Source organism: Anoplophora glabripennis, unplaced genomic scaffold, assembly GCF_000390285.2.
Source record: "Anoplophora glabripennis isolate ALB-LARVAE unplaced genomic scaffold, Agla_2.0 scaffold185, whole genome shotgun sequence".
In the NCBI taxonomy this organism is placed as follows: Eukaryota; Metazoa; Arthropoda; class Insecta; order Coleoptera; family Cerambycidae; genus Anoplophora; species Anoplophora glabripennis.
In genome coordinates, this window is record NW_019416354.1 from 236,655 (window position 1) to 248,485 (window position 11,831).

The 11,831-nt window shown below is 30.0% G+C and overlaps 2 protein-coding genes across 6 annotated transcripts in view; one reads left to right on the plus strand and one right to left on the minus strand.

The window, feature by feature from the left end:
• LOC108906670 overlaps positions 1–8,541 on the plus strand; it is a 68,711-nt gene extending 60,170 nt beyond the window's left edge. For all 5 annotated transcript variants that reach the window (XM_018709989.2, XM_018709990.2, XM_023454226.1 and 2 more), the window contains 4 exons: positions 824–883; positions 1,225–1,414; positions 4,404–4,706; positions 5,641–8,541. In XM_018709989.2, the coding sequence (XP_018565505.1) occupies positions 824–883; positions 1,225–1,414; positions 4,404–4,706; positions 5,641–5,858 (771 nt within the window). In that variant the 3' untranslated portion in view covers positions 5,859–8,541. The remainder of the gene's footprint in view (positions 1–823; positions 884–1,224; positions 1,415–4,403; positions 4,707–5,640) is intronic.
• A 581-nt stretch (positions 8,542–9,122) lies between these two features.
• On the minus strand, positions 9,123–9,926 carry LOC108906656 (cytochrome c oxidase assembly factor 5). The gene is made up of 4 exons (XM_018709970.2): positions 9,792–9,926; positions 9,630–9,740; positions 9,359–9,460; positions 9,123–9,291 (listed from the first exon to the last, which is right to left on the minus strand). The coding sequence occupies exons 2-4, from the start codon at positions 9,735–9,737 to the stop codon at positions 9,250–9,252; spliced, it is 252 nt and encodes an 83-aa protein (XP_018565486.1). The 5' UTR covers positions 9,738–9,740; positions 9,792–9,926; the 3' UTR covers positions 9,123–9,249.
• Between the last annotated feature and the right edge of the window lie 1,905 nt (positions 9,927–11,831).

Here is an 11,831-nt window from a genome sequence, read left to right on the forward strand (position 1 = left end):
TTTCCATAAGACTTGTAGTTTTTCTGGAAATCAAGGGAAACCGTTTTTTACCCTTAAAAACTCAACCCCTACCCCTTCCCGACCTCAGATCGCCCGTAAATTATTTTTCCTTTCATTTCTGTTATATTCTCTTTCTTTTCCAATGGGTTTCATCCCGCTATAATTTTTTTTGGTTTCAAAAATTATCGACCCTGGTCTAAAATCAGTTTTCGTGGCAAGATGTTAGGTTACCTAAATAAATACATAAAAAAATTCTTAAGATGGGGAAATATTTTTATCCAGTAGTTTCAACAATTTATCCCAAAATCCATTTTATTAAACTCCTCATATTTTTATTTTAATTTGTTAATTATTAATAATAGACAAATATTCTGTCAAATTAAGTAAAAACGAAATACTATAAAACAGCCATGTCATATTTTTCAATATATTTTAAAATAAAAATATTCCTCTATTTAATCAGTTACAAGTGAGTTAACAGCAAACTAAAAAAAAAACTAAGAAGTTATTAAACTTAGCTAATTTAAGACGAAGATAAATTACGACAACGATTTTTCACAATTTTTTGATTTACTTTGGTTAAAATATAGAGAAATTGTCCCTTATTTGCTGTGAACAATGAAATCCTTTCAGGCTTATTTAATTATTTAAACCCTTCGAAGACGTCGTTAGCTAAAGCAAATCGACTTTAAAACTTTACGTAGGTATTAAATAATTTATTAGGCTTCAGCATTCAGCAAGTCCTTTACAGAATATGCATATAAATAATTCTATAAATGAAACGATTAAAGATTCTTGTTAATAAAGACTTGTTCTGTTGCAGAAACCGCCTCCCCCTGGAATTTCTTTAGAAAAAAAGGCTGGGAATCTACACGTTATGGAGGTAAGTCCATGTTTCAAATTGTTTCTACGAACGCTAATAGGAAAAGGTAATAATAATGGTAATTAGTAAATGAAATTTAGATCCGGTAGCGATGCATATGTGTATAAATTTATTGTAAATGTTATCGTCAATATATGAGAAGTGCAGAAATACTGACCGACTTTCTGACTTATAGAGTGTTTCGGAAAAACATAAATGTCTTCAGGAAGTTATTAAAACTAAATCCTTCACTATGCTAATATGCTAATACGCTTCAAATGCTAATATAAAATTTATTCTTGCTGTCTTATCTGTGCAAGCGTAAAGAATTTGATAACAAATGAATTGAAATCACTTTTTAGGTACCTGATCCGAAACTATGTGTCTTATGTCATTTAATGAGTCCGCTGGAACCGATCGACCCAATTTTAGAATCACCCTTAGTACAGCCCTTATTTAAACAAAGGGTGACAGCTGGGGAGTTGGTAAATGAAGTGGCGCAAGCCAAGACGGCTGTAACGGGAATGCTTCTATCCAATATGGAACGGCACGGTAAGTAAGCAGTGTTTCAGGAAAAAAAATCGGTATAGGAACAATTTGGTAAAATGAGGCTTCACCAATGAGAGGCCTCCAACTAAATTTCAGTCAGTAGTAGAGGCTTAAATTGTTCTAAAATGAAGAATAGGGACTATTCCAAATAGTAGGTTTATCTAATTATTTCCATAATATGGCAACTGCAACCGATGACAATATAAAATTTCGTAAATCATAATCGATGTTTGAACCTGCTTCGGAAAGACACTCCACCAAGTCCTCAAGTGAATCTTTAGTAGGTACGGTGTCTGACACATGGCCTCTTTGGATTCGGGTGATTTTGTAGTCTGTTCTGCCTGGGTGTGTTTGGAGCGGTTTGCGGTTGCATAAACAGTTTCGGTGGTTAGAATCGAAACGTAGGTGAAAGTTTCGATTTTCAACAAAGGCTATCTGGGTGCTTGTAGCGATAGGTTTGACATCAACATTATACTGAAGACAGTTATACATTATGCCTATTAGGCAAAATGGGGCTTATCAATTAGGGTCTTCCAATTAGTTCTCAATCAATAGAGTATAGAGGTTTAAATTTTTCTAAAATGAAGGTTAAGAACCGTTTCCGATAGGTTTCACCGATAAAGGGACCTAACACACAATTTTCTCAGTAGTAGAGGCTTACATTTTTTCTAGAATGAAGGATTAATGACTAATAAATGAATAGTCCTACGGCAAAAAAGTCAATGCGTGACAAACTAGACTTTTTGGCGTCACAGAATCCGGATCCGGTGTCGGTTTGATGAAGTTAGCTGAAGGTAATTTAATTTTTTTTATGGTAACACAATTTTTGTCCACGGATTCTGAAGGATTGAGCAATTTTACGTTCGGTTACGTGGTTGATTTATTTTGGTCTTGTTCAAGTTTATTTGAAGGTCAACTATTGTTTTTTATGGTAGTACAATTTCCGACCCCAGAATCTGAGGAAAGTACAGATTTTACATTCGGAGACGTAGTTGGGTTATTTTTTCATTTTCAAGGTCATTTGAGGGTCAACACTTCCATCCGAACTTCTCAGGTTGGCATCTCGTTAGAATAGTGAGATATCAGGAAAATGACCTCTATAAAGTTGTTTGGGTCACCAAGGACTATCATTGGTGACCTCGGATTTGACCTTGGAGGTCATTTTGATTAATATTACTAGAATCGGCTCTAAGACGGCGAGATAATAACCTTGAACATTACATTAAAAAAATTAATCAGCTACATCTGCCATCTTACATCTTTCAGAATCCGGGGACAAAAATTGTATTATAAAAAAACAAGACCATCTCCAAATAACTTCGACCGATTAATCGGCATCGGCTTCGGCCATATTTGGCCATTATTTAAACCTTCGGCTAAGAATCGGCTTCGGCCAAAATTAAGCCGAACTTTTCGCCAAAGCCGAAGGTACCATTCGGGACGCCGCAGCACTTAACAAATCTAATCAAATTAGGGTTAAATTAGCTCCTTAACACTACAAATAACACTGCCAAATTACAACAAAATTGGGTAAAAGCTGTTTAAAATATTTAGGAAATAGCATTTTTTTTTTATAAAAGATGTATCTAAACCATGTATCTTGAAAACGAAGCAACTGTGGACCAATGTTTATATGAACTTTTTGTATTAAAATCACTGAAATTATATTATATATATTTCCAAAACATACATTTATTTTTTACCTACTTTTAGGTTAGGTATCTTATATGTTTGTTATTAATTAAAATTTTCAAGTTAATAAAAATATCTTCGGCCGAAGGCGACCCATAAACCGAAATTCGGCTTCGGCCAAAAAAATCACATTCGGTGGGTCTCTAAATAAAATACACGCATGTATCTTCCCATTTTGCAAAAATAAAGTTTGGAAACGAAAATTGAATTTATTATTCATCCCTATTGCATTTACAACTTTTTTATTTTAACTAGTGATCAATTTTTCTTAGAATGTGGTAAAAATGAAAAAAATTAATTTAAGTATTAATAAAGTACATGGTGTAAAATTTTCTGACCCAACAAATAACTTTTTACGCAACTGTTTTTTTTTTCAAGATTTGAAGTTGAAATCTTAAGGTTTGTTTAAATAGAAAATTTTTCTAGAAACAGCCAATTTCCATTATGTTACAAAAGAAATAACGTATAGATACAAATAAATAAGTCTAATGTTTGATCAAATCATATTTTTCGTTCTTCAATTACAAATATAAACTATATAATTGTCGATTTCATTTAAAATTTCAATTTCTACTCAGCGTTCTTTATTTCACAGGGCAGGGATGATCAGTTAGAGTGTTAATAATTGGCTTCATAGGTCAGATACAAAACTTGAGTGATTGAGTGAAATTCGAAGTGTACTCGCTACTTGGAATACGACAATAACTGTCTAATAACGAGGGAAATATAATGAAAACAATATAATGTATTAAGAACCTAATATGAGAGAAAGAAATTAATACTATTTATCAAGCAATGAAGTATATAAATATTTATCTAACAAATCAGGCTTTTAACCATCTATATCCATATACTAGTTTGCTTACTGCTGTGTACCTACTGCTGAAATCAGCATCAGGTTTACTGCAAGATTCATTGTGCAATTGTCTTGATCAAAACTTTCAATGGATTTGATTCAGGGCACTTGAGCACAACGGGGTAAATTAAAGCAAGTGACTACATATTACATTAGAATTAAGTAAGACATATTGTACTTGACTTACTAATACTAATTCACCCCTTTGGCCTCAAGTACTTTTGGTTAAGTCTGGTGCAAGTATTGTAAAAGTATCTTGCATAAGAAACGATATAAATTTCAGCAATAGACACAAAACAATCTGACACAATTTGGCTATTTCAAGTAAACTTGAAACAACTTGTATTAGAATTGCACACGATTGTGCTACCAGGGATATTATTCTCATTTTTTTAAATCTGTGTGTGTTACTTGTTTTCTGACGATTCTTTCTGCATTTTTCAGCGGAATTCCCTTTCATAACTTACTATGTGATAAACACCTCACAAACAAATCCTGTGATGTTTTACAATAATCTTCGCACTGCCAGTCTGACCAAATTCGACCCCAGGGCGACTAGGTACACAGCAGCACACACTCTGGACCTATATACCGAGGTAGCGTCGATTTGCAGGCCGCCTATCCACGAAATAGGAATGTCTTTGACCAAAACCCACACTCCTTCAACTGGTTACCTGGTGTCCGTATACAAAGTGTTCGAAGGAGACGACAAGGAGAAATTCGAAAGGAACTGGTTATACTGGACAGGTAAAATTACCAAGATTTGCATTTTAATACTCATACATCCTCAGTGGTGACACTGTAATACTAGGTATAGTCAGTTGTACTAATGATGACTCAGAAAAAATGATAGACGGGAGAAGTTGAGTCAGGTGATAGTCGAACTCTGAAGATGAATATAAAGTATTGTTGGAAGCTGTGGCGATCGGGCTAAAGGCTGCATTAAGTATACGGTTGAACCAGTCAAAGTCATTAAGTGTTTCAACTGTATCATAACTGTTTAGTTGAATAGATAGATTTTGGATTATTATTTTGGTGGTTAGGACAGACCGCACAATTAAGGCAGTCAAATTGTACTACATATTAATTTTACTATTTTGACAGAAAAGTTTGTCAACTAGAGAAGTAGATAGTAGATAAAAATAATAGTTATTGACCCAAAAACAAAACAATAAATCAATATACGATTTGTTATAATTAGACATTAACAACTAATGGAAGGTAAATTAAAATTAAAGTAGAGGCAGATTAAGGTGAGAAGTTGTAATAATATTCTCTAGATCGCCAGGAGATACAAAAGTTTCTCAGTACTTTACAGGAGCTAAAATTTATAAATTTTTTTTAGTAAATGTATTTTTGTTGCAATAAACTCGTTATTTTACTTACTTACTGCTTACTTATAGTGTTTATATTTAGGGCTATTCGCTCAATTAAAATCTAATGTTTTTAATTATAATAAAACTGTTCTTATATTAGTTAAATTTTATAAAAGATAAGACCCACTTTTCATGCATTTTAAATTATTTACAAAGTTATAAAAGTGTATAACTATATATTTTCAACATAATTTTACTTGTGTAAACTAATTTTACATTGTTATTATTTTTATAAGTGTCCTCAACAAATAAAAAAGTTTCATTTCCAAAGCACCTTCTCTTCTTACTGTTCTGTTCTATTTCAGGGGCCAGAATGATATATCGATATTTGCCAACAGCTGCGGGACTACGAAGGATATCTCTCCACAAATCTCTGAGCCCGAAAGGAGATAAAATGTATATCTTGTTGTGTGAATGTGCAAACCTATTAAACGATATTACAGTCTGTGCATTGATTTTACCTGCATTACGTGCGAGACTGACAGGGTACACTGGGATTTTTAGACCTTTACAAACATTTTAATTACATTTTTAATAGATATTTTAATATGAGCTTGCCTTTATTAGTGACAGGTACCGGTATTATACACCTTTTTATACCTTCTCCAGCATCATATGTGATAAAATTTATTTTAGATTGCCCATTGTACTAATAGGCAACATTTATAAATATCTAGATACTTGTACTATATGCTTGATTTAGCCCTTATTAAAAAGTGTTGTTAGCAAAAATAGTAGTACCATAATCTATCGTCTACATATACTCTTCAAATGAGTATATGGAAAAGTACTTTTCATACTGTCACACCTACAACAATGACATATCCTACATATATATCACATAGCAATATTTTTCGTTAAAAGTTTTAAGAGTTTAAGATATATTAAAGACAATTTTGCAGAGGAGTTGTGATTTTTTAAATATGTACAATACAAATACAGAAATTATATCTATTTATTATAAAAAATATTATGTATATCTGAAAGTTTTGTATGATAGTTTAGTTAAGGGTGCCGCAATACTAATTTTAGCAATAATTATATTTCTAATAATTCTACAGCATTTCTCTTAAGTGCTGTAATATATGTTTTTCATCACAATAAAATGGTTTTTAATTGCTGTCAGTTCATCAGTCAAGTGGAATAGTTTGGAAAATGTAAATATAAAAAAATAAATGCATTTGAATTATTTTAGTAAAGGAATAGACAATAAAATGATACAGGTATTAATGTATTTAATTCCTTTCCAATATTTAAAAATAGTTTTTCATTTTCTAATTTACTTTATGTTATCTAACTACCTAACATTTTCATTTTGGTGAAGTGTCGCTCCTTATTTTTTCCATTATTCTTTGATGTTGAAGTTGTAAAGAACTTTTGAAATGTTTTATTATCTATGTTGCAGTAACTGACGACTCGCTTTTATTAGAACATTCTGTACATTTTTACAAATTTCAGTTGAAGATTTTCTTACAACTGCAGTGATTTGTAGTTTGATAGGTCCAAGGATAGATCTATTTCTGATAACCAGAGTGTGCTATAGAGCTAATGTTGGATAAAGACTTGGTTATATAGAAACAAATAATAATCTCACTATAATAATTCAAAAATGTACAAAAAAATGCATTTCATTATAGAAAAAAACAACTTAGGTATTTGAAAATTTGAAAAAAAATCCCTAAATTACACTTTTTATACTTTTTTGCTGTCAAAAAATAGCGGGGAATAGAAGTAATATTTATAGTGTATAAAGTAGGTACCCCCATACGGAAAGACATGGATCAGCCGATTGTGTCAACCGACCATATCTGACATATCAGATCTGCTGACTACTTGGTCAACACACACACACATACTGAGCCTTTCTCAACTTCTTAGAGATCAGTTCCTTAACTCATGCTGACATTTTATTAATGATCGATAATTCGAAGGTTGGATATGGAACCTATGCTCATGCAACCTATTATTCTAAAATAGCCCTCAAATATTTTACGTTTGCATCATGGCAAGAAAAATATTTTGTTCTTCAAGAATCGGCTATTTCATCAACTTGAGTATGTACTGTGTAACTAATAGAAGTGAGATGTTAAAATCATTGACGTACTTGGCAGCGTTCAGATTGCCTAAACAGTCATTTTGTCTGTAGGTACCTAATAGGACTAACACTTCACATAGGTAATGTGCTAGTTTAAAATTATGAGTATGTAATACTTATCGTCATTAACATTTTTTTGCGTGAAATGTATCTATGCAGGCGTAAGTTAAAATAATTTGAAAAATTATTTCAAATATGCCAAGAATTTATACAGAATGTTGATAAAAAAAAATAATGTGACTAACAGCCTAGAATTTAATTGTGAGCAGTCAATAATGGGGATTCAGGCTAAATTTTAAAGAAACTACGTATTTTTGCTTGTCAATGTTACATCAATCTCTATACAGTCACATCTTCATGACAATACGATAAAATTCATATAATTGATAATGATACACATTACGATTTAAAATATGTTAAAACGTATGTATAAAGTTATATGCATTTAAAACCATTATTCACCATTATGATTAGCAACTAATAATGAATTAAAAATACATAGTAAATAAATAATTACCTACATATACTTAATATTGTGAACAACATGTTATATTACTTACACTAAAAAACATACTTTAAATCCTAATGTGGGGATATATTGTAATGTCTGTCAATATGTCAATTTTATTATAATGTCCTGAGGATGTCACAGTATATACTGACAAAACATCGACAAGAAAACAAAATATTTTTTTTTATTTAATTCCCACCATTGTGACTACTAACAATTGACATTAACGCAAAAGTAGTACAAACAATTGACACTAATTTTAATTTTCTTCCTAACACTACCATAGTGGCAGGAATTTGTCAAATTTTTTATTTGTATTATTTCAAAAAATTTACGCTGCAGATGCAATCTTTAGAATGAATTAATCATATGACATTCCTATATGAAAAAAATTAAATATTCTCATTTTTCCTTTATGTAACACAATTGATTACTCCACTTTCTGTCGAACGTTAATAAATTATAATAAATTACTTTGATAATCAAGTTTTAAGCCTACAGTAAACTAAATAAGGAATTGACATGGTAGTGAATAGTAGTACAAAAGTTATGTATTTTTGTTATTAAATAAGATTTGTCAAGTGTGATAATATATATAGCTAAGAAATTGTATATTTTAAATAAATATATAAAATTTAACGAAATAAATTTTGAAAGTGAGGTACTTATTTATTTGCTTATCCTATTTTTTTCAGTGTACTTCACAATTATATATTATATTCATGTAAGCAATGAATTTATTATAAACGTTATTTAATAAAAATTAATTTTTTATTTTCTCAAAAGCTTAAAATAAAGCATACTGGTTTGACCTACCAATTAAGTATTTTTTAAAATTTTAAGAAATCTTAAAATACGTTTACACAAATTCGTAAATTTTACACCTATACAACTCAATTTAAGTTCAATTGAGTCATGTTGAAAATACAACTTATAAAAAATGCAGTTCAGATATAAGAAAATTTTGATATCAAAATTACTTAATATTATTTCACCACTATTATGTTATTGTAGTAGTATTATTTTGTATAACAAAATTAGCCAGAAGCAAATTGTATATTTAGCTTTTTAAAAATAAATGAATTATCCTTGTAGAAAATGTGTTTCTCTTTTACATTTCTGTCTATTATTAAACCCAACTAATTTATATACTTTCTAAATTACAATATTTGATAGAAGTATAATCATATTAGGCATGTTTTTTTTAATAAAGCCAATATCAGTTACAACTTTATTAAAAAATAAATAATCACTCAATATATACAACTAAATCACTAAACCTTTTGTTGATTTGGTAAGTCAAATATTCTAATATCCCTTTCTTCCTCTAAATCTCTGTCTGTTGTCCAACTGAAAATAAAAAAATAGGTAAGTACATATAGATTAATAAAAAATTTCTATTAAAATTATTAATTACCAAAGATCGTTTGCATTCAAAGAAGGTGTTACGAAGGACTTGGCACTGAGTTGGAACTGTACCATCATTGAGCTTTAAACATTCACGTGGCGTCTTCTTATGCTAGAAATATTTATATGAGGGCGTTACATTTTACATGGTACTTTGTTAATAAAAAGCATTATGGCTTGGCTTTAAGGGTCATTTAAAAATATATTAAATATGGAAACTATTTTAATGAAGGAAGTTAGCATAAGAAATTTTATAGAGGCATAATCAGTCGAAAACTTACCACTTTACAGCAATCGCTTTCTAGGAGACACATTTTTAAATCAGCCCTAACTCCAGCACAAGCTGATTTGTCTTGTAACTTTTCGTTTTCTTCCTCATAACGCATCATTTTCTAGAAATAAAAAAGTAGTACATTTATGTAATTTTTTATATACTAGCTTACCGTGAAGTTATATTTTATTACCAAAACACAGAAAGTATGTGTAAGTATGAAACTAACACTATTATAAAATAAGTAAATATATCTATTTCAAGTTAACCTAACTTGAACGATTATTCCTTAACCTAACATTTGCAAATTTTTAATTTGTTTTATCTATTGGTATTGGTACTACTTGTCTAAACTAGTAGAAAGAATTACTGGTAGGGTAGGCAAAATTCACATGATTATTTATTAAAGTTTTATTATTTATTATAGTTCTTGTATATTAATTTTTCTATGATTATAGTTTATTAGATTTGTATCGAAATACATATTTGACCGATTCATATGGATATTAATTTAAAAAATCACAGTTTATTTAACCAATTAAGAAGACGAAATACGAAAGTTACTACAAATAAGAAGACGAAAGTGTAAGTAGTTAAGTAGTGCCAAGTACCAGCCAATAAAACAGTTGTGGCTATAAATTTTATAATCAGAACAAAACGAAATTTGAAAAATACCTGAATATTTTCCGTACAGATTTAAACGTGAAAGTTATGAATGGTCCGCGAATGAGTCTTAAATTAAATTTATATGGAATATACTAGGTATTTAGATTAAAATATTTCAAAGTATTTCTGTGAAGATAACATATTCATATGAATATTGTTTATATTTATCCAGTTTGATACAACAATGTACCTTTTCTGATGAAAAGAAAAAAATTAATATTGTTACTGTTTCTCAAAATACTCATAAGCAAAGAGATTTTATACTTACGTCTAAGTCTAAGTTGTACGTCAGTATAGGTACAGGTTTTATAATATATACATTTTTTAACGGCTTAACGTTCTGATTTTAGATATCAAAAAATAATTTGCAGATTGGAAATTAAATATCAAAAATTTTAAAACTGTTGTTGAAACGAAATGAAAATTCAATAAAAGGTGGTAGTTACCTCAAAGTCATATTAAACAATCTTATTGTGGTGGTACCCATTCTGGAAGTCTTGTTTTGTTATTGTATCAAACCGTTGTCAGTTTCACTTAGTTTTCATGTTTGGGGAGACGAAAAAGGTGCAAAGAGCTAAGTAAGGGCTGCAAAACAATAGTCAAAATTTACCAAAAACTGCTGTATGATGAAAGCAGTAAGTATATGATCTCACATTTCATTGGTGGAGAACCTAGTCATTCTTACTGACTTCTGAACAGATGTTTTCTTTTCATATCTTCCCCTTAACTTTAGTCATGGCATGACCTTTTGCTGCTATAACAGTTATATAGGATTATTTTTGAGCTATAAAATACCTTTAATATTTTGTGTTTTGGTTCTATCAAGTTTAAAACAAAACAATTATCTAGATCCACTTTTCTCTCAAATCGGCCATTGTAAAACCGCAAACACAAAGAGAAAATGAAAAATTGTTCACCGACAACACTCGCGTCCACCTACAATGAAATTGCTTACAATACAAATTCACAAAGGATGTACATAACCCTTTGTAGAGGTGTGTCACAGTAACTGCATCTGTTTGCATGATTTAAGTTTCGGGAACTGTGTATGTACCAAAAATTGCCAAACTTTAAAGCTGTGCCATTTTTTTATGCAATAACTAAAAAAAGTCAATTTATATGGCAGCAATTTCTTCCATTTTAAGCATACTCTCTAGCAAATCTTCCTTAATGTGCCACTTACAACATAAGAGAACAATCATGTAACGTCTAAGCAGATTAATTGTAAATCTTGAGACCCATCCATTTATTCATATAATTAAAAAATGGCAATTCAGGACTTTTAAAAAAGAATTTTTACTTTATTAAATAATAACATATTATAAATGAGAACATTCTAATAAAAAAAAAGACAAGAATTGTGATAAAGAATGACAAAGGTATTAGCAGGAAAAAAGAATTGTTCATTAATTTACTGCTATTAAATTTATTGATTGTTGCTTTCTACAAAATAGGTATTTTATTATTATTTAGAGCATATAGGTACATAATAGATAGATCTGATCATTTGAATTATCATTATTTTAACAGGAAATTTTGAACTCGT

Excerpts from the sequence above, each read along its gene's own strand:
- LOC108906656 (XM_018709970.2), bottom strand. The coding sequence starts at position 9,737 with ATGATGCGTTATGAGGAAGAAAACGAAAAGTTACAAGACAAATCAGCT. Across the intron at positions 9,461-9,629 it reads AAAGCGATTGCTGTAAAGTG|CATAAGAAGACGCCACGTGA; the intron begins GTAAGTTTTCGA and ends AAATATTTCTAG. Across the intron at positions 9,292-9,358 it reads TTGAATGCAAACGATCTTTG|TTGGACAACAGACAGAGATT; the intron begins GTAATTAATAAT and ends TTTTATTTTCAG.